Source organism: Anas acuta, chromosome 1, assembly GCF_963932015.1.
Source record: "Anas acuta chromosome 1, bAnaAcu1.1, whole genome shotgun sequence".
NCBI classification, from domain to species: domain Eukaryota; kingdom Metazoa; phylum Chordata; class Aves; order Anseriformes; family Anatidae; genus Anas; species Anas acuta.
The window spans coordinates 84,603,565-84,631,554 of record NC_088979.1 but is presented as its reverse complement, the minus strand read 5'-3'; the positions used below and the strand labels follow the sequence as shown (position 1 = coordinate 84,631,554).

Genomic DNA, 27,990 nt, shown 5'->3' with positions numbered 1-27,990 from the left:
GGACCGCAGTTGTAATCTAAAGCAGACAGCAAGGGCATTGGGTTGGGATTTCCATATTCCGGGCCCTGGCATTTAAAATGCAACCATAAGAGCGCATGGGTTGAGACATGCTGGTGTAGAGAAGATAATGTAGTGTCAATCTGTATTGATAGAGAGAAAAGTAGCTTAGGATAAAGGAGTTATATTGATATTGTCACCCAATATGAATATCAGCCTAGCTGGTCTATTAAGCTATATGTCTTATGTGAGTTTTTCAAGCCTGCACCTTGTGAATACCACTGGAATTACAATTGCTGTAATTGGATTGAATGTGTTGCTTTCTCTTTTTTTTTTTCCTTTCCCAGTTCTTAATGCTTCAAATCATCAGCTAAAATGGTCTTAAACCAAAGATGGCGTTTAAAGCAGTGATGTTCCCCCTGCACACCCTAACACCCTAATGACTAACAATATTCCTCAAATTATTCAGCATTGAAGGTTTTTATGGCAAAGTCCCTCAGATGCCTTTTTATTGGTGTTAGTTAGTGAGCAAGATGATAACACATTCAGCTCATGAATATTGCTTTTATTTTCACATTTGAGGAGCAATGAGGAAATCTGTCCCTTTTACTCCATGATATTATTAATATAACTTTGCCATATTGTTGTACTTTGTTGAGGGAATAAGTTAATTTTAAGGTCTGAAAGACAACCCCTTTGTGAAGGTAAACCCCATGCAATCCTTGAAAACTCAGGAGAGCTCCAAGTTTATATTAATTACATTAGTCATGACTGACTAAGCATGGTAAGCTGTGATTGTACCATGAGAAATGTGTTGTAATCAGGCATCACAGCTTGAGTGTGAATCTTCGATATTTAACGAATGTATGTGTATGTTTTCTGATTCCCAGTATTGGTGCTGATTTTCTCTGAAAAGAAAGAACTGTTAGTAACAAAACAAAACAACAAAAAAAGGGCAGTTTGGACCCTGTTCTTCTTCTGACCATGTACTCGGAAGCTGACTGCTGCTGCCTCTCAAGAAAGGAGGTGTCAAGGGTCAGTCTCCTGCCAGCTCAGAGAGGAGACAGGCTTGCAGTAATCTTTCTTCATCAGCCTGCACATGCCCTCCTAACCTGAGGCACAGACCTGCCACCCTTTGGGTATGCAGATCTCATTGTCCCTTCTGGAGAGGAGATCAGCACTTGTGCCACCATGAGGAGCCACCACCAGCCACCTCTCCGCAAGATGTGGGAGGCTCATCTCATGTGCAAGTAGCCCCATAGAGTTGGCCACACCAGAGGTGCCTGGTGCCAGGGCTGGGGCTGTCCCGTTGCCACCAGCTGCCTTGCTCCTGGTGGGGTTTTGGGATGGGCCCTGGCTGCCTACCAACCCCATAGGGAGCCCCATAGGCTCAGCCCCCAGAAGCTGCCCTGCTCTTCTTGTGCCATAACAGTTATTCCTTCGCTTTTTTGTTTCTGTTAGGACATGTTCCTGCACAGATATTTGACAAACATGAAATTGCTACAATACGCTATTGACACAAGCTGTAATATGATGGTCCCAGACAGAAGAGCACAAGCTCTGAGTTGTGCAATGGACCCTGTGAAAAGCCTTTATCTGTAGAATTTTAGCTAACCAAGGAAAAGATTCAATATGAGCCCTGACCAGGCCCGGCCCAGGCTGGAAAAGTCGAAGATAAGATTGTCTGTTCTTCATAGTATCCTCATTTGCACAGTGGCTGCTTCACACAACTGCATTTCTGTTAACTTTGATTGCAGGACGGAGAGAAATCTACTGTGAAAGGAAGATGCTTTTTAATTTGAGGAGCTTTTTCCATATTAAAAAATTAGCATGGAACAACAAGCATCTGCTGCGACATTTTTGGTAAGTTAATCCTTTTCTTTTGTCTGGCATTCAGTGACATTTAATCAGAAATCTGGAGACAAAAGTAATTGAATTATGTGGAGGAGTGAGAGATATAGGCTTCTGCTAGCATTTTTAGTGCCCTTTTGCCTTCTCAGGCAGCAAGCTTTGAGTCTTCATGAGACTGGAGGATTTTTCCTTTTTATGTTTTGTGAAATCTTGTTAATTCTTTCCATGGGATTTAGCTTCAAAACCAAGAAAAAAACGTTTCTTCTTGAGTTCAGTGTGCACCGCAGGTACTGTAAATGATAAAGAGCTAAATAAAACATGGGAAATCCTTATGTGTTTAGACAATTATCATGATCAATACTGGGAGGGGAGGGGGGAGTGTGGATTATCTCCTTGAAGCTGCAAGGTGAATCAGCTTCAGGGCTGGTTTTTTGTTATTATTATTTCTGTGTACATTTGAGGCACGTAGGAAAAGCATTATGTGATATGGGATTCAAAGTTAACCAAGGAGACACATCTGCGTAACCTCACTTGGATTCCTTCGTCAACCACATCAACTTGCCCCTCCCCTATGGCTTCAGAAAAGTACCTCTACGACACTGTTTCAGTAAGCTTGTCACATCTCAAGAATCAAGTTAAAATTAAAGGCCTGAAACTTAATGCCACATCTATCTATTTTTGTGTTGGTGTCAATATGAATAATATTCACAGCATTTGTAACAAATGATTAGTGTTAGAAAGCAATATACCGGAATTTCATATAAACAGAAATCCTAGTGTGCAATGGCATTTTTATGTATAATTTCTACGTTACAAGAAATGAAACAAACCTTTTCTGAATTCTTTGGTTTATTTGTGACAGTTTTAGAGTTGTCCTGAAGCCTGGGTGATAATTTCTTCAATGGATTTATGGATTTTCACTGCTGGTAATCAGTGGGAACTTTCTCTGTTTAGCAGCAATGATAGAAAAGCAGGTGTGAAAAACAACTGTGGTAAACCCAGTAAACCTGGTTTTCAAAAATCATCCAATTTATTAAGCTCCCTGTATAATGCTGTCTTTTTTTTTTTGTTTTTTTTACACTATATCATAACATTGGCATAAACTATCAATCATCACTATCTTATGAACATTACAAGTTAAGCACATCATGGTTGATACTACAAGATAACATAATATATTTCAATCTATATGCTAGTAATCCAAAGTAATTTCTATCCCTGCTCAGAAAGAAATGTGCAGCTGCTTGACCTTGCATTTCTGCCTGTTACATTTTAACTCTGGTTTGTTGTCTCATGCCCCTTAACTGCAATTTATTTGACCACTTCTGCCTTTGTTTCTGAGGTTGGGGACAAGGGAAGAGAACACATTTCTGAAGGTCATAGCAGTAAAGCAAAATCATGATGGGAACACATTGGTCAGGAAGGGATCCATAGTCCAACTTTCTTGTAGTTTGACAACAGCTGATCAGGTCAGCTATGTCTTTGCTTAGCCAAGTCTTGAAAATCTCCAAGGATGGTAATACCAGATCCTTTCTGGATAAACAATTTTAGTGCTTCACTGTCTACTAATGCAGAAGTTAGTGGTAGGTACTACTCAATACACTTTTTAGCGGTGCCAAGTGGTAAAACAAGACCTGTGAACAGATGTTGCTGCTTGAGAGGTTCAGACTAGGCAATCTCTGTAACTCCCTTCAAGCAATTGTAGGTTGCCATTAGAAACTCAGGGAGCAGCAGCACTGAAGACTGAAAACAGAATCATCCATTCATCTGGATGCATTTAAGTCCATGAGGGACTGACAGGATTTGTCCCAGGGTACTCAAAGAGCTGTTTGGTGTCATCACGAGACCTGTCTCAATTATTTTTCTATGGTTTTGGGAATCTGGAGAGGTCCCAGTTGACTGGAAGCTGGCAAATGTTGTCCCAATTTTCAAGAATGGCAAGAAAGGAGAACTTGGTAATTACAGGCCTGTGAGTCTCACTTCACAACTTGCTAATGTTATGGAGAAGATTATTCTGTGAATTATTGAAAAAACACTTGAACGGCAGTGCAGTCATTGGTCATAGCCATCACAGGTTCACAGGTTCGATTTTTGGGTGGTCCTTTGTGGACCTGATGATCTTTGTGGGTTCTTTCCAACTTGGCATGTTCTGTTAAGTGGAAATGATGCAGCAAAGGAGAATAGTGACCAAGCAGCAAGCGAGTGCAGAGATGTTAAAACAGGATGAGTATTTTTTCATTCCCCCAAAATGGACACAGCAGCAAATCCCTTTTCTGAAAAAATATTTTTAAAAGGTCACATTCATGAAACTGCAGAATGCACAGAAACTTCAGAATGCACATATTGAAGTCATATACATTGATTTGAATATCAAGATATAGCCTCAGTATTCCCAGGACTGGATTTCATTAGCATACCTTGACAGCCTGTTTTTCAAGCAATGGTGGAAGCTACCTGATGCATAAATGCCCAACCTTTCTTCTAATGCCAGGCGTATTCTATTCTAAAGTTATCAAATACAGAAGTACAAGAGACCATTTTGCTAGCTCGGTAATATCCACTTCAGTTTCAAAAATGTGGCATTTGGGCACTTGCTAACTGTTCCTGAGTTGTTTACTTCAGTTTGGAGGCAGGCATAGAAACAGAAAGATAACACTTAGAGAAAAACATGCAACTTCATTTTACTAATGATTGTAGTGGCGTGAACACTAATCTTTATGTCTTGGAAATGTGCATTATTATTTTTAATGTTACTGACAAACACGTATTACTGAAGTTGTGCATACAATTCGGATTGCATTTCACTTGAGAATCAATTTTCAGCAACACTGTAAGAAAATACATGGGCAACATCTCTCTAAACTTAGAAAGCAAGAAATCCATTCCCTTATCTGAACAGTGCTCCATAGAAGTGCACCCCTTCTGCAGTCTGAGGACCTGTGCAGAGACAGATCGTACACACTGATGGGAACCTTTGTGGTGCTTTATGCTCAGCTAGCTTAGTGGTGGATCCTCTGGCAGTCTGCATAATCTCTGGAGCACATTACCCTGATATATGACAGCATGTACTGAGCTCCAGCAAAATTAACCACCAGGCATCTGTATTTCATGTGCTACTTCTTCCTATATTCTCCATGCTCCTGCTGTTACACATAATCCTTTTCACTGTGAAAAAAGTCTTCTTAATAATGGTGGTGGTATAATGTCTATCTAAAGAACTCTTAAGGGTGTCCGGAAAGAAAAGACACAACATTCAATTAAAGGAAAAAATTCTGCTACATGATTTGAAAAGTCGTGCAATTTGTACTGCGATGTCAAATTAACAGTAATAATGTTTGGTACTATTAGTTTAAAAGACGCCGTCTTCCCTGTCCAGTTTCAATTTGAGCCTATACAACAGAATTCTGCCCAAAAAGCCCATTCCTTCAGATTTAAGCAACACCAAAATCTTTAGAAGCCACATAGGCCTATCTACTACCTGAGCTTTTATTCGTCAGAATTAATTAATTTATTCAACAGAATTAATCTACTACCTGAGCTTTTATTCATCAGTATATTATCAATATACGGCATGGTGACATGTCGTGCCAGCGTGACAGAAGTTATTGAGACCAGTTAAGGCAGTCCATCAAGCTGATCCAGCTGGGTAAAACGAGGGGAGCAAGAGATATCTCAGCTACTTGTTCATTGGCTTTAACACAAGTACGATTTTGTGTCAAATGCCAAAAGTATAATTTTTTGTTCTTTTGACACAGGCGTGGGCCACCAGCTCAAATGAATGTAAGCCTGAAAGGTCGCGACCTCCTTACTCTACAGAACTACACAGCTGATGAACTGAAGCATTTGCTGTGGATGGCTTCAGATTTGAAACACAGGATAAAGCACAAAGGAGAGGTAAAATCCTCCAACTGACATTTAGGTCACTCAGATGTTGAAATAAATATCGTTTTGAAAGATATTGGGAATTGGCAATTTAGCTGGCTTGTCCGAAACATCATCATCTAAGCTCTTTAATACTGTGAACCACATACTGCAGATCAAAGAACATTCCTGTAAAATGTTCAGAGATATTCTTTAAATACTGCAGAAGACTTTGCAAATGAAGAAGTTAAGCAGTGTTGCATGGCTGGCCCTGTTATTGGCCAATCCCATCCATTTACACATGGTGTATATGCAGCACTAAGTGTAGGAAATAGAAGACAGTTCCCTGTATTGAATGGGAATAAAATTAGTGACAGTTATCCTTAATGGGAGATCAATTTGGGTGCCGAAATGCAGTGTCTTTGTGCCCCTATAATTAGATCTTTCTTTTTAACCTTTTCTGTTGCTAGATGTATTTGAAGGGCAGAGGAATAAAGTTATGTGGTTTTGTTTTGTTTTGTTTTAAAAAAAAAAAGTTTTTTAATTTTCTAATGCTGAATTAAAATGTGAAAGAAGTATTTTTACAGTGGAAAATTGATAATGACTATAAAATTGTAATGCCTTCAACTGCTGTTTTCTAGTACTTACCTTTAATGCAAGGAAAAGCTTTGGCCATGATTTTTGAGAAGAGAAGTACAAGAACGAGATTATCTGCAGAAACAGGTATATCAGAGCAATGGCACAGCCACGTTTTGTTTGAAATTGTGTACTGTGAGTATTACACTGAAAAACACCAGATAATTTTGTATCTAGCATTTTTTAATTAAGAGACACCTAATGTTTTAAAACGAAAATAGGAAAAGAATGGTAGCTAATGGTGTTTCACTTGGCATATTAATGGCCACTGAAATTTCACCAGATAATTCCAACACATGGTAGACCAGAAATAAAGCAACAGGTTAAAGTGAACATTTCTGATGTAAGTTCTCACCAATATGCACAGTTCCCAACATAAATTTCAGTAGGCATCACAAATTACATCTTGTGGAAGCTCTCGTAAATATCTTTCAAGTGTGTTACTCATTACCATTGTCACATTTCAGAGTATGTGTTTAGATGGGGAATCACAGTAATGCCTTGATATGTGTTAATGAAAAAATAAATTTAACATGATTACCTACATGGGAAGATAACTCGATGGAGACTCCATGGTATTAGGCTAATAAGATGAGGCACTGGAACACTATTCTTAGGATACAGTCCTGCAAACACTGAAACACATGCATAACTTTATTTACATGGTAGTTGCTGTGAAGTCAGTGGGACTACTGAAATAGTTTATTCATGTGTTTGCATGGTACCAGGAAAACCAGGAATAACTGTGAATTGGTGATTGTCTTCTGGGTACATTTTTACTTATCAGAGAAGAAGAAGCTTCTCATAGGTTAAGGGACAGAAAACTTGTTGAGTATTCACATTTCTTTACAAGACGTAAAGGAAAAGGTAAAAATAATGTGAGGAAGAAGATAGGTCATCTGCAAGCATTTCTAATTTTGCCTTCATATCATATAGCACAGCCCTTCACCTGCTCATCCTGGTCTTTATGTAGAATTGTTGTTCCTTTCTGTTTTCTCTAGATGAAGCAGGGATTATGAATGTGTTTCTAACTTGTGTTCCCTCTTTGTAAGGGCAACCTGCCTTTTAATACTGGAGTTTTTAGGCCATTTCCTTGCTGCCTGCCATACTTATAATGGCAGGTAATCATGAATTCTCTGAATCTGTTTATCCTTCTTGCTTCTGTATTCAGAGGGAAGCACTATTTAGTCCTTGGCTTTGGAAGGCTTATGGAAGAAAGAAGCTCAGGAAAGTTCAGATGAATTAGCTTAAGGATGGGAGCTAATGCATATAAAATCATCCAAGAAGGATTAAGCTCCAATGAAATAAAACCCAATTGTTTCTGAGTGAGAGCTTCCACAAGGGAGTTTAATGCAGTTTAACTTCTGTGCATTATCTTCACACCTTCAGTTATTTGGTCTTAAGTTCACTAAGCCTAAGACATTGTTTCAAAGGCAGACTCGAGTTTTTTCTCTCCATGGAAACTAAGTATTTCACCTACTTTTTGATATACACAAATTGTCCCTTGTAATTTATAGCTGAAAACAATGTGGGGTCACATGTGTTCCTTATCACTGAATAAGCTAATTTCTTGCCAATTATCTTATGTCCAGTGGGACTTTGCATTGAAGTGGATTAGAATGTTTGCTTATAAAATAGAGGAGTCATCTTAAATAGCTTTTCCCAAAAGCTGCACCTTCGAGATGTTGAAAGAGGTCAGTTGTGGGACAAAGTTCTGGTGGTCAGATTGATCTGAACAAACTTGCAGGAACAATTAGACAAAAATCAATGTGTTTCAGTTTAAAGGAGTAGAAACTGGGAAAAAGCTGGTTGCAATATCTGCTCTATGCAGTGTCTAGAAGATTGCTGCCATATCTGAACACTGTGGAAGTCCTTTCAGAAGTCCTGCTGTCTCTAAGCCTCTGAAGAACTCCATTCTTGAAAAACAAATAAACATGAATTTATAACAGAACAGCTGAAGTTGCTTTTCCAATATACTGTGTCTCTAAAATATTTTTTTCTTACGGCAGTGGGACTGTACTGAATAATGTATAGGTCCCTGTGGCATAATCCATGGTCCCTTTACCCTGTTGAACAAATGTAATCTTGTCTTAAAGCGTATTTCTGAAACCCGTATTATTTTACCATTTTTAGAACAGTAGTGGTCTTGTAAGTTTGATGAAGAACTACAAATAACTTCCACAGGCTATTGGTAAAGTAAATCCAGTTTTACAACACCTACTGTATTTATTGCTATCACTGGCTATTATATTGGGAAATGTGACATCTGTGCTATTATACTGGTAAATGTCATTTGTTTGCAGTCAGAATCTCACACCCATTCTGTATAAGATCTTGCATACTTTTTGAAAACAAAGGTATTCCACATGGTCATATATTACTTGTAAAATAAACATCCTCAGGTATGGCATAAAGGTGAATGCCCTGTTTGTGTTATAGCTTTGTTGTAAAGTATTCTGTTTGTCAGTGGTACTCTTAAAATAAACAACTTAAGTTACATTTTAGCTAGCAAATTATGAATAAATCCTTTCACAGACACTGAATGTAGACAGTATGTCACAAGGAAGAAACAGAGTTACAACAACGCAGGCAGAAAATCCCTATGTACCTTTTTTCCTTCTGACAGGTTTATAGAGGTTTGCTGCCACTGGCTTCATCAGAATTACTCCCAGCTCATGCCTCCTACCATGGGAGTGAGGGGAAGATGAAGGCAATGCCTGAAGGCTACTACACACTGTCACAGAAATATTTGCATCACTTCGCATGTTCTAATGTAGTGGGATGATGTTACACAGCAGGAATATATAGTATGTTTTTTCATTAGAGTGGCTAATGTTGTTTAGCTTGGCTACATTACAAAGTGGGCAAGAGCACTCTTTTAGCTTACTCTCCAGTTAGAGGGGTCACTTTAAAAATGATTATTGGGTTTCAGGCTTCTGCTTTAGGAATGCTCCTGTAATTGTTAGCTAGAAACATTCTTTGTTATCAGTCTAAACTGAAAGATACTTGGTAGATTGTACATCCTGCAGGGAGGCGGGCATCCTGGCAGTAAGGAAACTAACAAATCCAAATCTAGATTCTTGAAATATAAAACAGGATCCTTCCTTTGAGTTTGAGAAGATGGGTGTATATGGCTCCTGGTGATAGCAAGGCAGCCACATAAATGTGTATCCAATGTATGAACAAGAGGATTCTCTTTGGCCCACTTACCCAATGTAGCATCAACAGGTTGGAATGGAAATTTAACCCAGGTCTGTACAACCACCAGAAGTCATGTCCTAAGTAAAAGCATTTGCATAAGTGGGATCAATAATACCACAGCCTGGGACATAAAACTGTCCATTATTTACAAACTAACAGTAGTTTGGTAATGAGATAATAATCTATTCTGTCTCCCCAGTATGAACATTTACTGTGGTTTGTTGAAGATACCGAGATCCATATAAACACTTAGCAAGTGGCTTTGGATATAACCAGATTGCAACAACAAAGAGGATTAGATCTTTCAGTTTAACATAGCACTCCAGAGTGTGCTTTTTTGCTGAATATCTTCAAAAGTTTTTTGTTTTTTTTTTTCCTGTTAGTAGTCTGGATGAAAGAGTCTAAAGCACGGATACTTCCCCTGCAACTACACAGCAGCTAGAGCACAGAGCTCCTATATTTACAGATGGAAAGTTTTGGATGGAAATATATTCTCAGGCCCTGCACAGATGGCCAGTTCATGAGCAGAAACCCAACACATTAGGACTCTGCTATGTAGACAGACTCCAGGTGGTGGATCTGACTAGGCTGCCTGACGCCTGGCAATTCTGAATAAGTGTCCAGATTCCTCTTTATCTACTTGGGCATCACTTATAGAAAACAGAACGTGTCCATGGGAGTCTGCCTGGACTGTGAAACATCAACCAAAGTGTCCTCATTTAGAAGCCTGAAGTGCAGAGCTGTTGTATTGTGTGGAACTTCCTGGGATAAACCACTGACATTATCATATATAACTTTAAACAAACAAACAAGAAATCTGTCAGGAAAAGTTACTACCTATAACTTTTCATCCATGAGATCTTGACTTAAAAATTGGCATTGAATAAACAGGCTGTAATGTCTAGGCACCAGTTTGCATGCACATTCCCATAAATGCAGTGTTTGTGGCTAAGCTGCAGAGAGGAGGTGAAAGTATCTGGGGAAACCTAAACATTTTTTCCTGCCTTAATACAAAAAGGCTTCTGAATAACCAAGAAAGAAGGGTGAAGCAGCAAGCATATTGATAATGTTTTTCTGATAGCAAATAGTAGCAGTAGAGTAAGTGATGCTTCGTTCTTAAAAGTTTGTTGGGTCTGAATCCAGTCTCACTGTGATTTGGAGCAATTCTTAATAATGACAAAGGGAAAGTAAGGTCAGGCCCATTAGCAAAAATAAATATACACTGGATGGATGGAGTAGAGAGTTGCCCTGAGGGTGGGATCTGGAGCATCATTGCTTTTAATCCTACTTTTGGGGAAATTGAGGCCATCAAAAGGCAAGGTTTCATTTTAAAGTCTGGAGACTGGCTGAACTGATCCAAATTGGAGGACCTCACCTCAACCTTGCTTCCCGCATGGGACTGAATTTAATAAGGGCTTCTCTGTGCTAGGGGCCCCACTGTGCGGCCCACGCCTGCAGCCTGAACTTCATTGCTTGGTTTTAGCTGTGAAAGGTTTCAGTGTTCATTCCTGGTTTGATCATTTTTGAAGAGTAGTTGTGGGGTCAATTTTTTAATCTTTGACGTGCTTTTACAAACATCACGTTAAGGCTGCAGTCCTGACGGTGTCTGCAGTGCCATCTAATGGCTACAACCAGCCCAAGCAGCTTTTAATCTTTTTGCTTCTTAATTTTTAAAATAAACTAAGAAGCACCTCCAAGAGATCACATTATGGTACAGAAGGGCATCTCCACTCTTCTGTGCTGTATGCAGCCTTTCTCTTCACAACAATAAAAATAATCTGGCCTTTTATCTAGCTTTTTGTCTCTGTAGAGGCTCATTCCTCTGAGGGTTTGTCTCAACAAGGTTGGTATGTCCACATCAGGATTCTCCAGAATTTCCTCCATAGTGGGTATTAGAGACAAGGCAAGACCTCCCTGGCAGTTTCTCTACTAGCAGGGGGTTGTTTTTATATGGAAAACTGTTCCCACTGCACAATAAATGCCTTAAAGAGCTACTTACAGCCCAGTTCAAACCCTCTTCTTCATACTTTCCCGGTGGTAGGATGCTGTGTCCTGTGCTAGGTCCTGTGCTAAACCATTAGTGAAAGTTTCTAAGACAACCCCCCTCAGGGCCCGTCCAAAAAAAAAAAAAAAAAATGCTGTTTCCTTCTATGTTAAGGCACAATGGAGCCTGAGATTTGCCCTCAGTGTGAAATTTGTCAGTCTAAAATACTGTCAAGTTTCCCAAAGTGTTTTATATTCTTAAATGATGTTCAAGTCTTTCCCTGATTTCCTGTTCAGGAATGTATTTCAGTCTTCAGAACTAATCCATCTGGTTCCTTGTCTCACCTTGTCAATTCCTTACTATTGCGGGGTGGAGGGATATGGACAGTGCCCGAGATCTTTCCTTGCGTCCCTGTCATATCACTGTTTTTAAGACACTTGGTTATTTGTGACCCAGCTTAAGTTTATAATGATATATGAGGAAACTTAAGGTCTTCTTTCTGAGTGAATATCCTTGCAACTTCTTGCAAGGATGTAGACTTAGACCTAATGACTCAGATGGTCCTTTCTAGTTCTATGATGCAAAGTCCCTTGAAGTAGACATCATAGAAATTCGGCATGATGAATGGGTTACTTAGCTCTTAACGGGAAACCACATATTTCAACAATATGTAGCCTTGCAGCTTGAATGACTGATCCTATGAAAACAGATCAGATCTCATGCCTAGAAATTTTAGCAAAGCATCATATCTGAGGAGTTTTATTCTAACACATTTATTTGCATCTCATCGTGCCCGACTTTAAGCATTTGGATGCCCTGCTGACTTTTTGTTTTATTGCTGTGAATACCTTTTGCATGAAAACTTGGTTGTAAGTATGAGGTGCTGGTGTTTAATTTCTTTTTTTAATTTGTCCTCATTGTAGGATTTGCTCTCCTCGGAGGACATCCTTCCTTCCTTACAACACAAGACATTCATCTGGGCATTAACGAGAGTCTCACAGATACTGCAAGGTTGGTAAGATGTCACTTGACTGATCACTATATATCTGTTAGATCACAGAACCATAGAATCATTTATGTTGGAGAGGATCTCTAACATCATCTAGTCCAACCTTTAACCTAGCACTGCCAAGTCCACCATTAATGTTTAAGGAAGTAGTTGGTCAGGCTGAAACCTGTCTTGCAGGTTTTTCAAAGTTAATATTTTCTTTATGGAAAACGTCAGAAGGCACTCCAAATTCTTAAATACTTACAGGTCAGCACACAGAAAATGTAGCTCTGCACACCATCAGTCCAACCATTCTAGCTCTCCAAAACATCTCACAACAAGAAACAATTTTATTGAATTTTGGTTGTGGAGTGATAACAAGAGTGACAGTCACACAAACAGAAACATATTACAAACCTCTGTAGGACAGCTCCACTGATAATGGAACATATATTCAGATAAGACTAGAACCTTCTTGTTCTGTTGCTCCTCCTCATGGAGATAGAAGTACAGTTGACTGGTAAATCAAAAAAAAAAAAAAAAAAAAAAATCAGAAAGCAAAGACTTTATTTATCCTAGTTATAGTAGCTGCTAGTGAACTCCTGCAGGGGAGCACTGAAGGCCACTCTGATCCCCCCCTTTCAGCAGCACCGATCTTGGCCAACACTTTGCAGCAAATTTTGGATGCCATGTGCCTTCCTCCACTGCCACACTCACTGTCAGGACTGCTTGGAGGCTGCGCTATGGCATCACTCTCTTATCAGCACCTATGGAAGATCTTAATCATGCTAAGTCCCACCTGCATACAGGAATGGGTAGCTAGCAGTCTATCCCCATTGCCCTAGCTGGAAATAATTTAGCTCAAAGTAGGCAGAACATGAGGTTATCTTCTGCAGATGCCCTTGCTATTTTTCAGAGCCCTCCATATATTAAAGACTCACCCAGCCTCGGCATTGTGCTTCTTTCTAGGAAGCCCTTTTGCAGCCTGGGGTTGATTCTCTCAGGCTCAGCCGTTGAAATGTTAGTAGCATCTGGAAGATCCTTTTTGTTCTGGTGAAAGATATGCAGTGTCAGGTTTGTCAGGCTCAAGTCAAAATATGCCATCAGCCAGACGAGGTTCCATTGCCCCGCTGTGTATTACAGTTTTCACGGTCTAGTGGGAGAGATTGAGAACTGTGTGGCTGTTCTCTATCTGAGGAAACCCAAGGAAAATGTAAGAAAAATATGAAACGCTAGAACATCTAAAATTTTCATTTCCTGCCTTTAACTGCTGAAGTGGAGGACATATGGGTGTTGATAGTAGAAAGTCAAAATTTCAGTCTCTTGAGGCGTGAAAATGCTGACTTCCTGCTAGGTATACATGTATAACTGCCAATATCACAAGAAGCTGCAACTATAGCATTAGATGTTTCTGTGAAACTGTCCCAATGGCTTGCTTTAGTAACTATGAGCTTCAGTGATACAAAAACTGTGGAAACTCATGAGCCTACAGAGGGACCAGATTAATCTGAGATTTCACAGTCAAGTCTGAGGTATATTAGGTCACTGCATCCACCTGGCCAGTTCAGTAGAGCTGCCAGGGGATTCAAACACATCCCCTCAAAAGAAATTCTTCATACATCATGGCACATTGCCCCAGTATAATTACTCTGTCATATTAAAGGTGAATGGAAGACATATCAAAGGTAGCTCCCCCTAAGTGATAGAAGTATTATTCTCAAAGGATTTCCCCTCTTTTTCATTCCAACCTCCAGGTTGGAGAAGGATGTGGTCGGGGCCCTTGTAGAGTGATCCTCTGCAACAACCTCTCCAAGCACCATTGCACCAGACACGTAGTGCCATTGTCTGGAGGTTCTCTGTTGTTCACATACCAACCCTATGGCAAATCCAGCCCTGTTCTGATCCACAAAAGGACATGTCTTCTGTAGACCTTTTTTACTTCTTCTTCCAAAATAGGGTAATAAAGAGCCATTAAATCTTTGGTTTGCAGTATCTTGAATGACCTTTGCTTGCACAAGCAAAATGGATGAGGAAAGACGGACAGACTACAAGAAATAAGGCAAAAGGCAGAAATAAGGCAAAAGGCAAAAAGAAGCAGACCTTCCATCCATTCCAGAGGAGTCTACATTTGGTAGAGAAAGCTCCCACTTCCCATGCAAGCCCTCACCCCACCTTTTCCCTGTCACTGCTTCCCTCTTCCAGGTCAAGTTGCTATTCAAGACCCTGACCTGGGGATTTTTCTGCTCTGCTGAGTCACAGCACTTGCCTATGACAGCGGAGAGAAGGCTTTCCCAAGTCACTACAGAGCCCCACGTGCTCTGCTTCAGTCCTGCTCTCATTAGTGGAATTATTATTGACTTTGCATAATCAAAACTGAGTAGTTTACCCAAAAGAACAACCTGATTATAAATTCCTTGGCATATCTTGTGAATGAAGGATGACATGCCAACCTCATTCAGTTAATGTGAGAATAAAAAAACAATGCTTGTAGTAAACCCAGAGGGTATTTAAAATATTTACAGCTTTGTGTCTAGGGCTCTGAAGGCCTTAGAAGTACTTAAGATTGAGACTTAAAGCAAAGGGGACACAGAGTTATAAAAGTCCACGTTTTTTATTATAATTGCAGCAGGTAAGGGTTGAAAGCATTTCTGCTGTGAACATATTTTTAGTGACTTATTACTTGGTCATAATACAGTTCTTCCATGCTTCACAAGACATTTACATTTACACTGGCACAGTAGCAAAAAGTTACTACCCATTAAGGAGCTCTAAGCCTTTCAGTGTTTAGCATGTGTGATCCACGACGTGAAATGAAATATAAGTATTGCATCTGTTTTTTCCAGTGTAGAGAAGTTCCGTTGTGCACCACTATAGCTCAGTGGCCATAACATTCAGTGGCAGTAATAAAGAGCTCCTAGGATGATTGTACAAGTCCATTGGTGTTATCAGGGATGAATCTCTCCATCTATGGTGGGTGGGTTTACTTCTTACTAAGAACAAGTCTACAACATGCCTCTTTACTACTATCGATGACAATGAAGTAGTCTTTTCAGGAAATTAAACCTTTTGAACTGATACATACTTTCAAAAAATACATAGAATACTCCAAACTCTGGATAACAATATTTTACCCTAAAAGTACACAAATGCTCTAAAATCACAATATTGGGTTAAAAAGTTCAGAGGTAACATCAAAAGACATATTCTTATTTGTGTTTATTTTTGAATTCCATGGGGGATACAGCTGAGCAAAACTTCACAGCTTTTCTAGGTAGAAATAAAACTTATTTTGAAAAGATTGATATGTAGCATTCCAATGTACTCATATATTTACAAGCTCTGGGATTTTGAAGGTTAAATTTATAGGCTCACAAACAACAAACAAACAAACAAACAAACAAAAACTTGTAGCCGGTGATAGCATAGGAACCTTGCTAACTCCATCAAATGCAAAATCACCTGATAAACCTATGCTTACTCCCCCTCACCTTCCAAAACTTCATCTTCACTAAAGACTCTTTTCTAACTAGATCTTTTTTACTATGCAATTCCAGACTTATAGGGTTTCCTTTACGTCGTTTTGCTTACAGGAGACTTCATTTCCTCAGATAAGGTCTAGATTTTTGGCTGAATTTAATTTGGTTTTGATTTCATGAAAGATTATCCCAGTTTCCATCTGGACTTCCTCCTATGAGATATGGTATCTAGAAATGCTAGAAAAAGAACTGTCTGATGTCTTTCTGGTAGGAGCCCAATAATTCTAGTACCTACTTTCAACAGGGTAAAGATGGAAATGCAGCAGTATTCACTAGTTTGTCATTGATTATGACTGATTTTCCTCTACTGCCATACCCTGTAAAGGAACCATCTTCTTGAAATGCTTTATCTGTCATGTGAGGTAGGAGTCAGCTGACCTAATATCCTATAAAATGTCCAAGATAAATGGGCAATTTTTCAATGTGATTGCCTCTTTTCCTTGTCTGAAGTGGAACTAGATATTTCTTGTTTAGGGTGGACACCTATTAGATGGCTAACAACAGAGGTCATGCATCATTTCTCTGATGGCTAGCTCAGAACAGGTTTTCCAAAGCCACATCCTTCAAGCTAGAATAAAAGAAACCAGACAAACAAAATAATAGAAATCATGAGCCAGGAAGAAATAGTCACACAGACGGTGTTCCAATAGCTTACAATCAGTAAATAGTTTGTTCAGTTCCTCCTTTACACTTGTGGCTGCTATCAGCAGTCTTTCCTTCAGAAAGAGCTCTACTGGGAATATTGTAACATTTTTAAGAGTTTTGCTTGGGTAAGGAATGTCTGATGTCAGTATAAAAAAAAAATTGTTACTGACTTACTTCATCAGGAAATTTGTCTGTGTAAAGACCATTTGGTTAACAGCTATATTTCCACCTGAGGAGATATCAGAATCCTTTCTGGCTAAACAGAAAGAAATACTGCAACAGTTTTTAACAGTCTTCTCTCCAGTCTCTTCTTTTTTTTTTGTTGTTTTAAGGTCCTATTAAAGATAACATTAAAGCACACAAAATGCCACTTCAAAGTCATGCTTCAGGGCTTGATTAAAACAGAAATGCAGAGCCACAATCCATGTTTAATTTATCTAAAGAATTCAGAGCACACTGAGTATGCTATGCTAATCCACCACGCTAATCTCTGACTCTTTCACACTTTGGCAAACGAGGCTAAAGCCAGAGTGGCACAGTGAATCCTGCATGCCCCTATCCATATAATGAGTTTCACACTCGGACATTACTTTAGTGCTGATATCAGGAGTGTCAATATACAGATATATAGATAGGAGAAAGAACAGGCTGCTATTGTTGGCCTCCTGTTCCCATGTTTGTTAAGATCAGTAAATGACTGTGGTGATCTAAGGCAGATCTGTAGTCCTAATCCTCACAAAGGTCAAGATACCACGCAGAGGCACTGTAATATCCAGTCAATACTACATTTGTTCTTCGATGAAAGACTCAAGAAATCTTATCTCCTCCAAAGTTACTGAATTCTTCAAGTATTACATTGTTGTGCAATCTTATCTTAGTTCATTTATTAACGTAACATAACATTTATTGATGCTCTATCTGTAGCTACAATCAAAAGCTGAAGAGAAACAGCAGTAGTTTTCATTTACTTGCTATGGTCTGTTAATAAGTAAAACTGCTTGCTTATTAGCAGCTCGTTAAATATCTGCATTTAAGTGCTTTATGCAGGCATCATACATTATTCAGAAAACTGAAAAAAAAATTGATTCATTACCACTTCTCATTAATATTTATGCACTGCACATTGAAGGGTGCAAAAGGGATGTATTTATTATGTTTGACTTGGATATCTTCTGCTGTCCCCTAGGGTGCTGTCCAGTATGACAAATGCAATCTTGGCTCGAGTTTATAAGCATAATGATCTGGACCTAATGACGAAAGAAGCCACAATCCCAGTAATCAATGGATTGTCTGATTTATATCATCCTCTACAGATTTTAGCTGATTACCTAACTCTTCAGGTAACAATATAATCCCTGCTTAATAACATTGAGAAAGTCAGGTTCAAAATTGTTTAGCCCTAGGTTTTTCTAAGTGGTAATTGCATGACACTTGTTATTTAAACAGATCTTTATTCAGGAATATAATTGAGAATCTTTTTAATTTAAAACAATTACTTAGTCCTACCCACTGTAGTGGTACTGACGTTAAGCATAAAATTAAGCATAAACTTAATCATTGGAATTAGGCTACAATTTTAAAAATGTACAGGGAGGGTTAAATACTAAGATAAAGGTGAGATGCTGGCTTAACCAACGCTAAGGGAAGTTTTGCTACTGACTTTAAAAGACTCAGTAGTTCACTCTTGATGCTGCCCTAACCCATGAACAATGTAAAAGGAGTCGTTATCCATATATTGGGAAATTGCTTTGAATTTACTTTGAAAAGCCAGTTAATGCTACCGGTGCAAATCCCCAATGTTCAGGCTCTTAAACCTATTTAAACTTTGCTCACATCAAAGAACAGTTAACAAAGATCGTATTTTGTAGCTCTAATCTAATGAAATATTTGGTTTGACAGCTGGATGACATTTTACACATAGAATGCCAGATGTTTATCTGTGAACAGAAGGACTATGCTGTTTTACAATCAATTGAGGAACTAGCTTATTAAAAAATATTGGTGTACTGCAGGGCTGGTTGACAACGTTGATGAACTCTTCTGACCTTGTTTGCTTTCTGAATGAATAAAAATCACACTGCTTGAAAAAAGGAGGGTTAGAATAATTTCCTGATTCATTCAGCTGTGTTTCTCAGCTGTCAAAGACTCTCCTATAGGACGTTTGGTATATGGAAAAGATCTAGTGAGAGAAATAACAAATTATACATGCCTTTAACTTTAAATACTGAACCATTCAGATGTTGAGTGAAAATACATTTTTGTTACTTTGATTACTATTTTTCTTACAATTTTCAATAGTAAGAATGAAGGGACTAGCAAAAAAAAAAAAAAAAAGTGAAATTGAGATTAAAATGCTTTGCATACCTCAGGATACGTACATGTGGGAGATTAGTTTGAGCCAGCTTCAGTGAGCTGTTAAAATTATGTAAGATGGTAAGTCATAATGAGAACGTCATCAAACACTGTAAATCATCTTTTTATTTAAACACTGTGCAGCTGTAAAACTGATGGATATTATCACTGTGTTTTGGGAGGTTCTGTCTTACAAACACCTTGGTTATTAGCATTTTAACAATTGAGAATAGCAAGTTTCACCAGTAATCATGACTCTTAGTCTCCATAATTGCTGGTATCTCTGGCAGTAAATCTTGTTTCATCCACTGTTCTTGTTCATGCCACTGACTGCGGCACCCAACTTCAGTGTTGTTGCCCTGTATTCCATCTCTTGTCAAGGAAGGGAGGCTGCTGAGCATCTCAGTTACCCTCTAGAGTTGTGTCTCTTTCTCCACTGAATTTGGGAGAAACCTGCTGAGATTGGCTGAATGGGTAGATGCCCTGTTGTTCATCCTTAGCTTCTCCTCTACTGTGTCCCTGAATAGGGCAGAAATTGTAGAAGCTCCAGGTGAGCATGACCCAGCAGGATGGGCTTTCCCTTGGTTGGAATACCCAGGACAGCAGCAGCAGCAGTCACTGTCCTTGTTACATCAAGCACTGCGGAGGGAGTTTTTGGAATAAGTATCCCTGCCCATTTGACATGATGAGGAAACAGGATTATAACAGCTGATGCTCAAAAAGAAACATCCAATGTGGAGAGGTATTGTGATAAACTGAGCATTCACTGAGGTCTCTGGGAGTGACTTTGCTTTTGGACAGCCATGGAAGCGTTTTAAAATTTGCAACACTTTCCCAGTCAACCTGCTAGCAGAGCACTGTTTCCTCCAACCACTCCTATCTCTCCCCTGACCCTTCCAGCATGTTCTTAAGCTCAGAGTTTGTCTGAGCAGCTGGATAGTTGCCCACCTTGCAGAGGGCACGCTGCACTTTACACTCTTGCTTTCTTACCCAGGAGGCAGGGAGGGAGCTCCCAGCAGCGCACTGCGGGTGTTGGCACCGTGTGCTCTTTTCCTTTCTGCCCTTCTACTGCCTCTGTTCTTTTCTGCACAGTATGCTGAGGTAAAGAAGGCTGGTCTTACAGCACCTAATAAAACAGCATTTCACTCGTGTAATGAACTTTACCAGTTCACAGAAGTAGCATTAACACTTGAAGAAGTGGGAGCCACAGGGTCTAGCTGTTGCTTACCACAATCAAACTTCTCATGGGATTCTCTGCAGCATAAGGAGATGTTATCTGAGCACTTCCTGCAAGAAGATTAATATGGGGATGTTGTATAGCACCACTGATTCTTTAAATCAGTTAGAAATTCATATATAACATTCGGACTGCTTTTCTGCAATGCAAAAGCAATTTATTTGATTTATGCATGTATGCAAAATACAATAGTGACACAGACTGATAGCCTTATATTTACATATGGCTGCAGAATTTATGCAGCTGATTTCTCCTAAAAATGTCTCTTCTTTATCTCTGTAAATACTTTCTTGCCTGTATTTGGCCTCTCCCTGCTGTCAGTACACACCCAAAATGTACTTTTTTCTCTTCTTTAATCTCCCTTGGTGTTTTCCACTGCAGCTCTACAGGCATATTGGCCCTCTTCACGTTTAGCACATCTTTATTCCTCCATTTTCTAAATCCTGTTAATTTCTCCAGATGCTTTCTTGAATCTTCTTCAAGAACTTCCTCTGCCTTGTTTCCTGGTTTGTTTTGTCAGGTTGTCTTCCTGCTTATGGCTTCTGATTCCTTTTTCACAGGTGCATTTTTTGTTTGTTAGGTTGTTTGTTTGTTAGTATATTCTAGCCCATTGCCCAGACATTTTTATTACTAGGTTTATAACTGGGGCTGTCTCTTTCTCGTTCTGTATTGAGGGTGTTCTTGTCAAGCTACAAACTGTCATGAGTATTGGGGTGAGATCCTTCAGGTTCAACATCCTCTTGCCCAGTGCCTTCTTCCTGAGCAACCTGGAGCCCCTCACAGGTTTTCAGTCTGCATGGGCTCTCCCCTTTAATACTGCGGTCAGTATTAATGTCCTCTATTATGCCAACAGGTTTGTTTTCCTTACCGTACCTGGTGCATTCTTTCTAAAAATCTGTTTGTGCTGAGTTTGCTCTCGACTTGAAACCCACTAGAAATGGTTGTAAACATTTTGCAACCTGATTTGGAGAGCGTGAGGGTTTGGCCTTAAAAGACTACAAGTTGGTGTGCTGCTGCTGTGCACATGGAGGGCCGTTTTATGTCCCTCTCTGTCCTGAAGAGGTACAACAGCCGCTTCCTGAGCCCACCCACTGCCTCTCAGTCTCCTGGGCAGAAGCCGTGGCTCTCAATTTCTGTTCGGCGAAGCTGGGCTGGCGGGCAGCATCACACAATTTGTATTCTGGGGACAAAGCAGGTATTGACATTGATTCAATTGATATTAATGTCACTGGCCAAATCAGCTAGCTTGTAGCTGACTGCAGGATGGCCAGACTGGTAATTAGAGTGGATCCATATGCCACTAGCTTTTATGTCGCTGGTCTGAAGGGAAATTTCTTTTTCAGAAAGAAATGGTTGGCATAAAGAAATGTTTAGCATAACAAATGCATCAGGGGTTCCTTTTCAAATAGCGCAACAAATGACAGCATCGCCCTGTTTGAAGGGAGCTGCTGTCTATTCTCAATCTTTTCCCAAACTGTAACCCAAAGAGCTCAAATTATTATAATATTTAAATTCATCACCATCAGCAGCAGCATTATTCTAACAATTGGAAATCCCAGATAAGATCCAGACGGATCATCTGGAACACACTGTTTCAATAACCATGCCAAACACCAAGGTAGGAATAAAATAACTGGTGCACCATGTGCCTCTCAGGATTGCCCTGGTTTTTATTTACCAGGTCACGCTGTCTCCCAAAGGGCTAAAGCTTTGACTGTCCCTTGCTTTCCATTTAAAATTTTGATGGACTATTGATTCATCATTCAAAAGCTTGCTTTAATTGAGGGCTGCTATGACCATTGAGGCCGAATGTTTCAGAAGGGACTTATAATGGTGTCAGAGTTTCTGCCTTGCTGGAAGCAATCCCACATAGACTCAGACATGAAAGCCCCTAATTAATTAATTAGTTCGTCGTCTCCAAACATACAACAGTGCTATACCATTGAGCACGCTTATATTTTCCCCGTGGTTTGGTGCACTGATACACTGCAACCATGGAGAAGAACAGAATGAAAGATAGCAGAAGAAGCATGAGGGTGAGAAAGTTGACTGTAAAATTGGCATTAATTATTTAGCAGGGATTTCTTTCATGAGAATAGCAAAACCAGGTTTTGTTTCACTGAAACAGCAGTCATCAGCTTGCCAAAGAGTCACTCATAAGGGAGAAGGACTCTGGATTTTCTAAATATTGTTTTGTGGTTTTACCAGTAGCCTAAATATTTTGAAGTCAGGTCCCAAATATAAAGAGAAACTGCAGAACACCCTATCAGGTAAAATGCCTACATTAATATAACAGAGTTTGGAAAAACTGGGGAGTGATACAAGGGGAAAAGTACCTTCAGAGGGCCAGGGGAAAAGATTCTGGTTTAACCTTGATCATTACAGTCATGGGAACCACTTTTTGCAGGTTTTCCTCTGTGTAGCTGATCAAGCATGTGCTACAAAATAGAAATACAAAATGTGTTATTGTATTGCCTTCATTGGTTATGACCAGTGCAATCCTCTCATCTTTCTCACGTTCTTGGATGCTGGGGATGTATCAATACAGGACGCCCTGCAGCATGTATGCACTGAGGATAAGCACCAAAGCCACAATCAGAGTGAGATGGCTTTAAGTGAAGAGGTAGGAATTGCAGCAGTTGTTTACCAGCAGCAGCACAAAGCCTAGCACACGATGTAAAATAGGCTCCACTGGCATGCACACAGCTTGATTCTGCCTTGACTACGACTTCTTCCATTAGCTGAACATCTTCATTAAGGATAGCTCAGCTATGTCCACTCTATACAGCAGTCACGGCAGAGGTGGCTTTGCAATTTGCAGTGCACATTATGAGGGTTATTATACAGACATCTCTGGTATTTTGTATTTTATCCATACCAGCTAGTAGCTAGGGAAAACAGAGGAAAGTATTTAATATGCACTGTGCTTCTTTTAATGCAGAGTAGCAGCTGGTAATAAGGTGGAGGTTATTTAACATAGCAGTGTATTTGTGACTCACTAGTCAGTGCTTTGAGCATTACAGGCTGTGATGTCTATTTTTAAATAGTGAGATCAAAGGAACTGAGGGTTCTCTCATTTGCTCCTAGCTGTGGGTTTGTGTCTCAGCTATTGCTAACCCCTCGCTGGAAACAGCTCCTTAAAGAAATGCCTCAGTTTGGCCTTCTCCTAGGAACATCATTGCTAGGAGATGTGGAAGGATTTTGAATGATGCTTAGAGACTTGCAGAGCTGTTCTACTAAAATAACTTCCATGTCCGCAAGGTCCTGCTTTGCTCTCCCATAAATGATGCCCTCACATCACAGCTCTGCCCATGAGCCTATGGTTGTCTACAAATCAAAAAGCTATACTTTCACAACATGATATTTTTAGCTTTTAAACTGTAGGCAGCCTAGGACTCTTAGGTTTAGATTTCAACTGCATTTTAATGGCATTAAATATTTCAGATGCTACTATTTTTGACGCAAAATTGTGCTCACTAGCAGAAACGACAGTAAATTCGGTCTGCAACAACTTTACAAGCATTTGTTTAGGAAAGGCTGCTGCCAGGAGAGGGGCGTGCAGTTCCAGCCCTTCTCCTGTTCAGCCTTTTGGCATCTTTGCGGAGCCTTCCTGCAAGGTAGCCTGTCAGTACAGCTCTGCAGTCTGGATGCTTATCCTCTCTGACAAGCACTGAACCACGTCATACAAAGTGTTGAAACGCTGTCTGGCTTCCAGCTGATACAAGGCAATAGTATTGAGGCCCAGTTTTGAACTAAGAATAAAAGGCTCTCCATTAGCCTTCCGAGCCATGAGGTGGAGTAGTACCGAGCAGGCACATAGAAGCACTTGGTTACATCTCTGCAAGTTTTCTGGTCTCAGCTCAAGTACCTATAAACTTGCCTATTTAAAACAAGCCTTGCTAAAGGGCTTCAAATTGTCATGATCTGCAGATGGGTGCTGCTGGTCCTCTTGTTCCTCCTTAGACCTTACCTGTTGGTGTCTAAGGGCCAGAGTAGCTGCACATATACGGGCTGTGAGTGAAATTAGGCAAAGCTACAGTTAACACTGCAGTGCTGTTCCAGGTTAGGGTGATCCATACCCTCATAAAATCACTGCATTCTTTGGCATCATCTTGCTCCCTGTGTCATCATCTTGCTTCATTTTCCTGGAATATAACCCCAGGGCTGTGTGGTTCATCTGGCAGGAGCACTACGGTGGTCTGAACGGGCTCACCATCACCTGGATCGGGGATGGAAACAATGTCCTCCACTCCATCATGACGAGCGCTGCGAAGCTGGGAATGCATCTGCATATTGCAACGCCCAAGGTAAGAAAGCTGTGGGCATGGAGAAAGAAGGGCAAACCTTTGATTTTGCAAGATACAAGAATCAATTAGAACAAAGAATTAACTGATGTATCGGTATTTCATTCTGTAACTGATGAAATACATTTTCCTTACCTTATCGGAATACTTTCTACCAGTTTATCCCCAAAATGAACTTCCAACAAAATCGAAGTAATTTCCTGAAGCTTTACAGTGCTGAATAACATGCTTTTTCCAAAGGAAAATGGTTCAGTCAGTATTTTTCTAATCATTAAAGATCTTATGTATGTTCCATCGTGTTATCTATCACCTCTTTTGGCAGGGCTTTGAACCAGACCTGAGAATAATGAAAATAACTGAACAGTACTCCAAAGAGGTATGAGCCCAAGAAACAGCCTATTACAGTAGTTTGAATAGTTTACTTTTGCTATAAATGAAGTTGAAGTTTTGTGATTTCCTGATCTTCCTTGTTTTATTCACATTAGTATGGTACCAAGTTGCTTCTCACAACAGATCCGTTGGAGGCTGCAAATGGTGCCAATGTCTTAGTTACAGATACATGGATAAGCATGGGACAAGAAGAGGAAAAGGAACCAAGACTGAAGGCATTTCAAGGTTATCAGATTACAATGCAGGTAAAAATTCAGATTTCATTTTTGGCTGATCCTTTTACAGATTGCGTTTGTAAGAATCAACTTCAACAAAGCATGGGTTTGGTGTGGTTTTGAGTGGAGCTATAGGGAAAAACAAACAAACAACAATAACAACAAAATGTGCAAACCTTACTTCAGCTTGAAAACTCACAAAATAACAAGTTTTGGGTTAATATGTACTCTTCACATGGCTGGCCTCTCTCAGAGCTTCCCAATGAGATCTAAATCCAGAACATAACCAGTGCAGGAGAGCTAATCCTTTACTTTTTTATAAAACAAACAAACAAAGACAAACAACAACAAAAAACACTATTCCTAACCTTCCTTTTTTTTTTTTTTTTTTTTTTTTTGCCACCAGAAAAGATCCCTTACATTTTATTTAATAGGAGCAGCTCACAGATTAATTCATAGCCTGGGCATAATCTGGAACAATTTTGTGTCTATCTGCCAATGTATAAAGCACAGAATAAATGTTTTTAAAAATCATCTAGTTGAAGTGCATATCAGAACAAAAACAGACATAATATGATGTTGTAAACTATTAATTGTTCAAGAAAAAAGGACATTTTCCTTGCTGATAGAATTACTGCTGATTTAATTGACTGTATTTTAACGTAAGTTCATAAAATACTATTAATGGGTATGTCTCTGAATTGGCTTAAATCTTCATTGTTTATTGATATTAGATCAATACATGTATATAACGAGTGACAATATCAAAAGGAAAAAAAAATCTCAGCCTTTTAAATCATGGTTTAATGTGTTCTTGTTGAAATTATCTATAGTATTATATTATTGTGTGACATTCGAATACAGATTTATTGATCTGTACTTTATCGATCCACTAAGTCACTAGAGTTTTTACTTCCTTCTAAAGTCAGAGAAATAGAAGTAAAAAACGGAATTTGTGAAAGCAGCACTGAACTCTTACTGACTTGAATGGGGATATTCCCACCTTATTCACTGATAAGCAATTCTTTTGATGTCAGTGGAGTTCTTCTGAGTTCATCATCAAAGTCACTAGAATGGGAGCTAATGTGAAATTTGTAAACCTTTTTACCAGTTAAAGTTTTCATTAATGTAATAGCATATGTCTTGATTTTTTTTTATTCTTTTTGATCTGCAGACTGTGAAATCTGCTGCTCCCAACTGGACATTTTTACATTGTTTACCAAGAAAACCTGAAGAAGTTGATGATGAAGTATTTTATTCTCCAAGATCATTGGTTTTCCAGGAGGCAGAAAACAGAAAATGGACAATTATGGTATAAAAAGGAAGATAACATTATTTAGAGGTTAGGTCAGCTTCTGTCCTGCCCTACTTTACAGGCTTGGATTCAATATGGTCTCTCAATAAACCATAAATATTAATACACATATTTCAAATGCACCCCGCTGCACATCATGGTTTTGACTGTAGGCAACATATATTTGTAGCTCAAATACTTCTGGACACAAATGTGACCTATTTTGATAATAGTCTGCAGTTGCTTGACCCAGTTTTTATCACTAAGTGAAACCTGAAGTATAAACTGCAATTTTATTTTATTTTATTTTATTTTTATTTAAATCACCAGGTTTACACTAATGATTAACTTAGCTGCTTCATTTTAAAATGTTAAATGCTGAGGTCCCAGGGACTGGTCCGACAAACTACAATTTCCCAAACACTTAAAGCAGATGGTGCTAGAGATTCTGCATTTTTTTCTCAAGAAAAGCTGCCACTGAAACCAATGGGAACTTTCCCTGAGAAAGCACCACAAGAGCAAAACTTTGAAGGACCCTGCAAAGTCATGGTGTGTGTGGTACTGTGAGATCCATGGGAACCATGAGAGGACACTTGGCACTTAATGTAAACCATAACGCCTCTCTCAGCATTCCTAGAATTTCAGAAAATTGCTGCTGGATCTCAGTAGGCTATTATTTATTGGTGGCGTTAGAACCATCATGTTGACAAAAGCTAGTGAAAACTTTGAGATGAAAAACCAAACACAAATGGCATTAACATAGCTCTCAGATGAACTATGAACTCTAGATGTGCTTTAAAGTAGTAAGTGGCTGAGTATTGTATGTACCAAAACATGAGTTTCTGGACACGGTGAAAATTATTAACAAATTTGTATTAAATTCAGTGCGGTGTTTTGGCCTTAAACTTCTGAAAAGTGCTCATACTTTTTATTTTATTTTTACAATGTTTAATGACCCTAAAACAAACACATAAAAAACACCTTTACTTTGGGTTCAAACTACACATTTTGTTTGGTTAAGAAAAGTGTCAGACCTGTATTTTATCAAGCTAAAAAATAAAGAATGCATGGGCTTTGTTTGTACCCTATTTTCTAACCCTTCCAGCTCGGCTAGCAAACTGAAAAATAAATTATTTGCGCGGCTCTGGAATGGGCAGCAGTGGGGGGCTGCACAGCTGTGTGTTCAGTCCCCACCGTGTGCCTGGGTCTATCTGGCACACTGAGTGGTGCTGTGGGGAAAGGAAAGACAGGCAGCAAGAGCACAGCCCCTGTAAATCTTGGGCCAAAAGAACAATGTACAGTCAGACATCTCTGGGAAACCACGACAGGGTGAAGCAGGTAATACCTTCTCAAAACTGAGCAAGAACAGGGGCTCATTGTGCATACAGGTGCAGGGAGGCCAGCAAAGCTGCCTCAGCACTATTTTATTTAGCTGACTTTCCTGTTTCTCATTTCATGGCCCAAGGGTTTGTTGGAGCTGTGTATCAAATACTAGGGGG

At 39.4% G+C, this 27,990-nt stretch overlaps 1 protein-coding gene and 1 long non-coding RNA gene across 2 annotated transcripts in view; one reads left to right on the top strand and one right to left on the bottom strand.

The window, feature by feature from the left end:
- Positions 1-1,783: 1,783 nt before the first annotated feature.
- Positions 1,784-26,781, top strand: OTC (ornithine transcarbamylase). Its single transcript, XM_068686462.1, has 9 exons — positions 1,784-1,860; positions 5,604-5,742; positions 6,351-6,432; positions 12,454-12,541; positions 17,886-18,039; positions 24,473-24,595; positions 24,915-24,968; positions 25,078-25,227; positions 26,372-26,781. The coding sequence occupies exons 1-9, from the start codon at positions 1,784-1,786 to the stop codon at positions 26,513-26,515; spliced, it is 1,011 nt and encodes a 336-aa protein (XP_068542563.1). The 3' UTR covers positions 26,516-26,781.
- LOC137858540 (uncharacterized) overlaps positions 20,163-27,990 on the bottom strand; it is a 21,514-nt gene continuing 13,686 nt past the window's right edge. Inside the window, exon 4 of the long non-coding RNA XR_011097818.1 lies at positions 20,163-24,604. This is a non-coding gene — a long non-coding RNA (uncharacterized lncRNA). The remainder of the gene's footprint in view (positions 24,605-27,990) is intronic.

Bases quoted from the DNA above. Each gene is read 5' to 3' on its own strand.
- OTC (XM_068686462.1), top strand. From the start codon at position 1,784: ATGCTTTTTAATTTGAGGAGCTTTTTCCATATTAAAAAATTAGCATGG. The intron at 1,861-5,603 runs GTAAGTTAATCC...CTTTTGACACAG, and splicing joins CATCTGCTGCGACATTTTTG to GCGTGGGCCACCAGCTCAAA. The intron at 18,040-24,472 runs GTAACAATATAA...TTCATCTGGCAG, and splicing joins CTGATTACCTAACTCTTCAG to GAGCACTACGGTGGTCTGAA.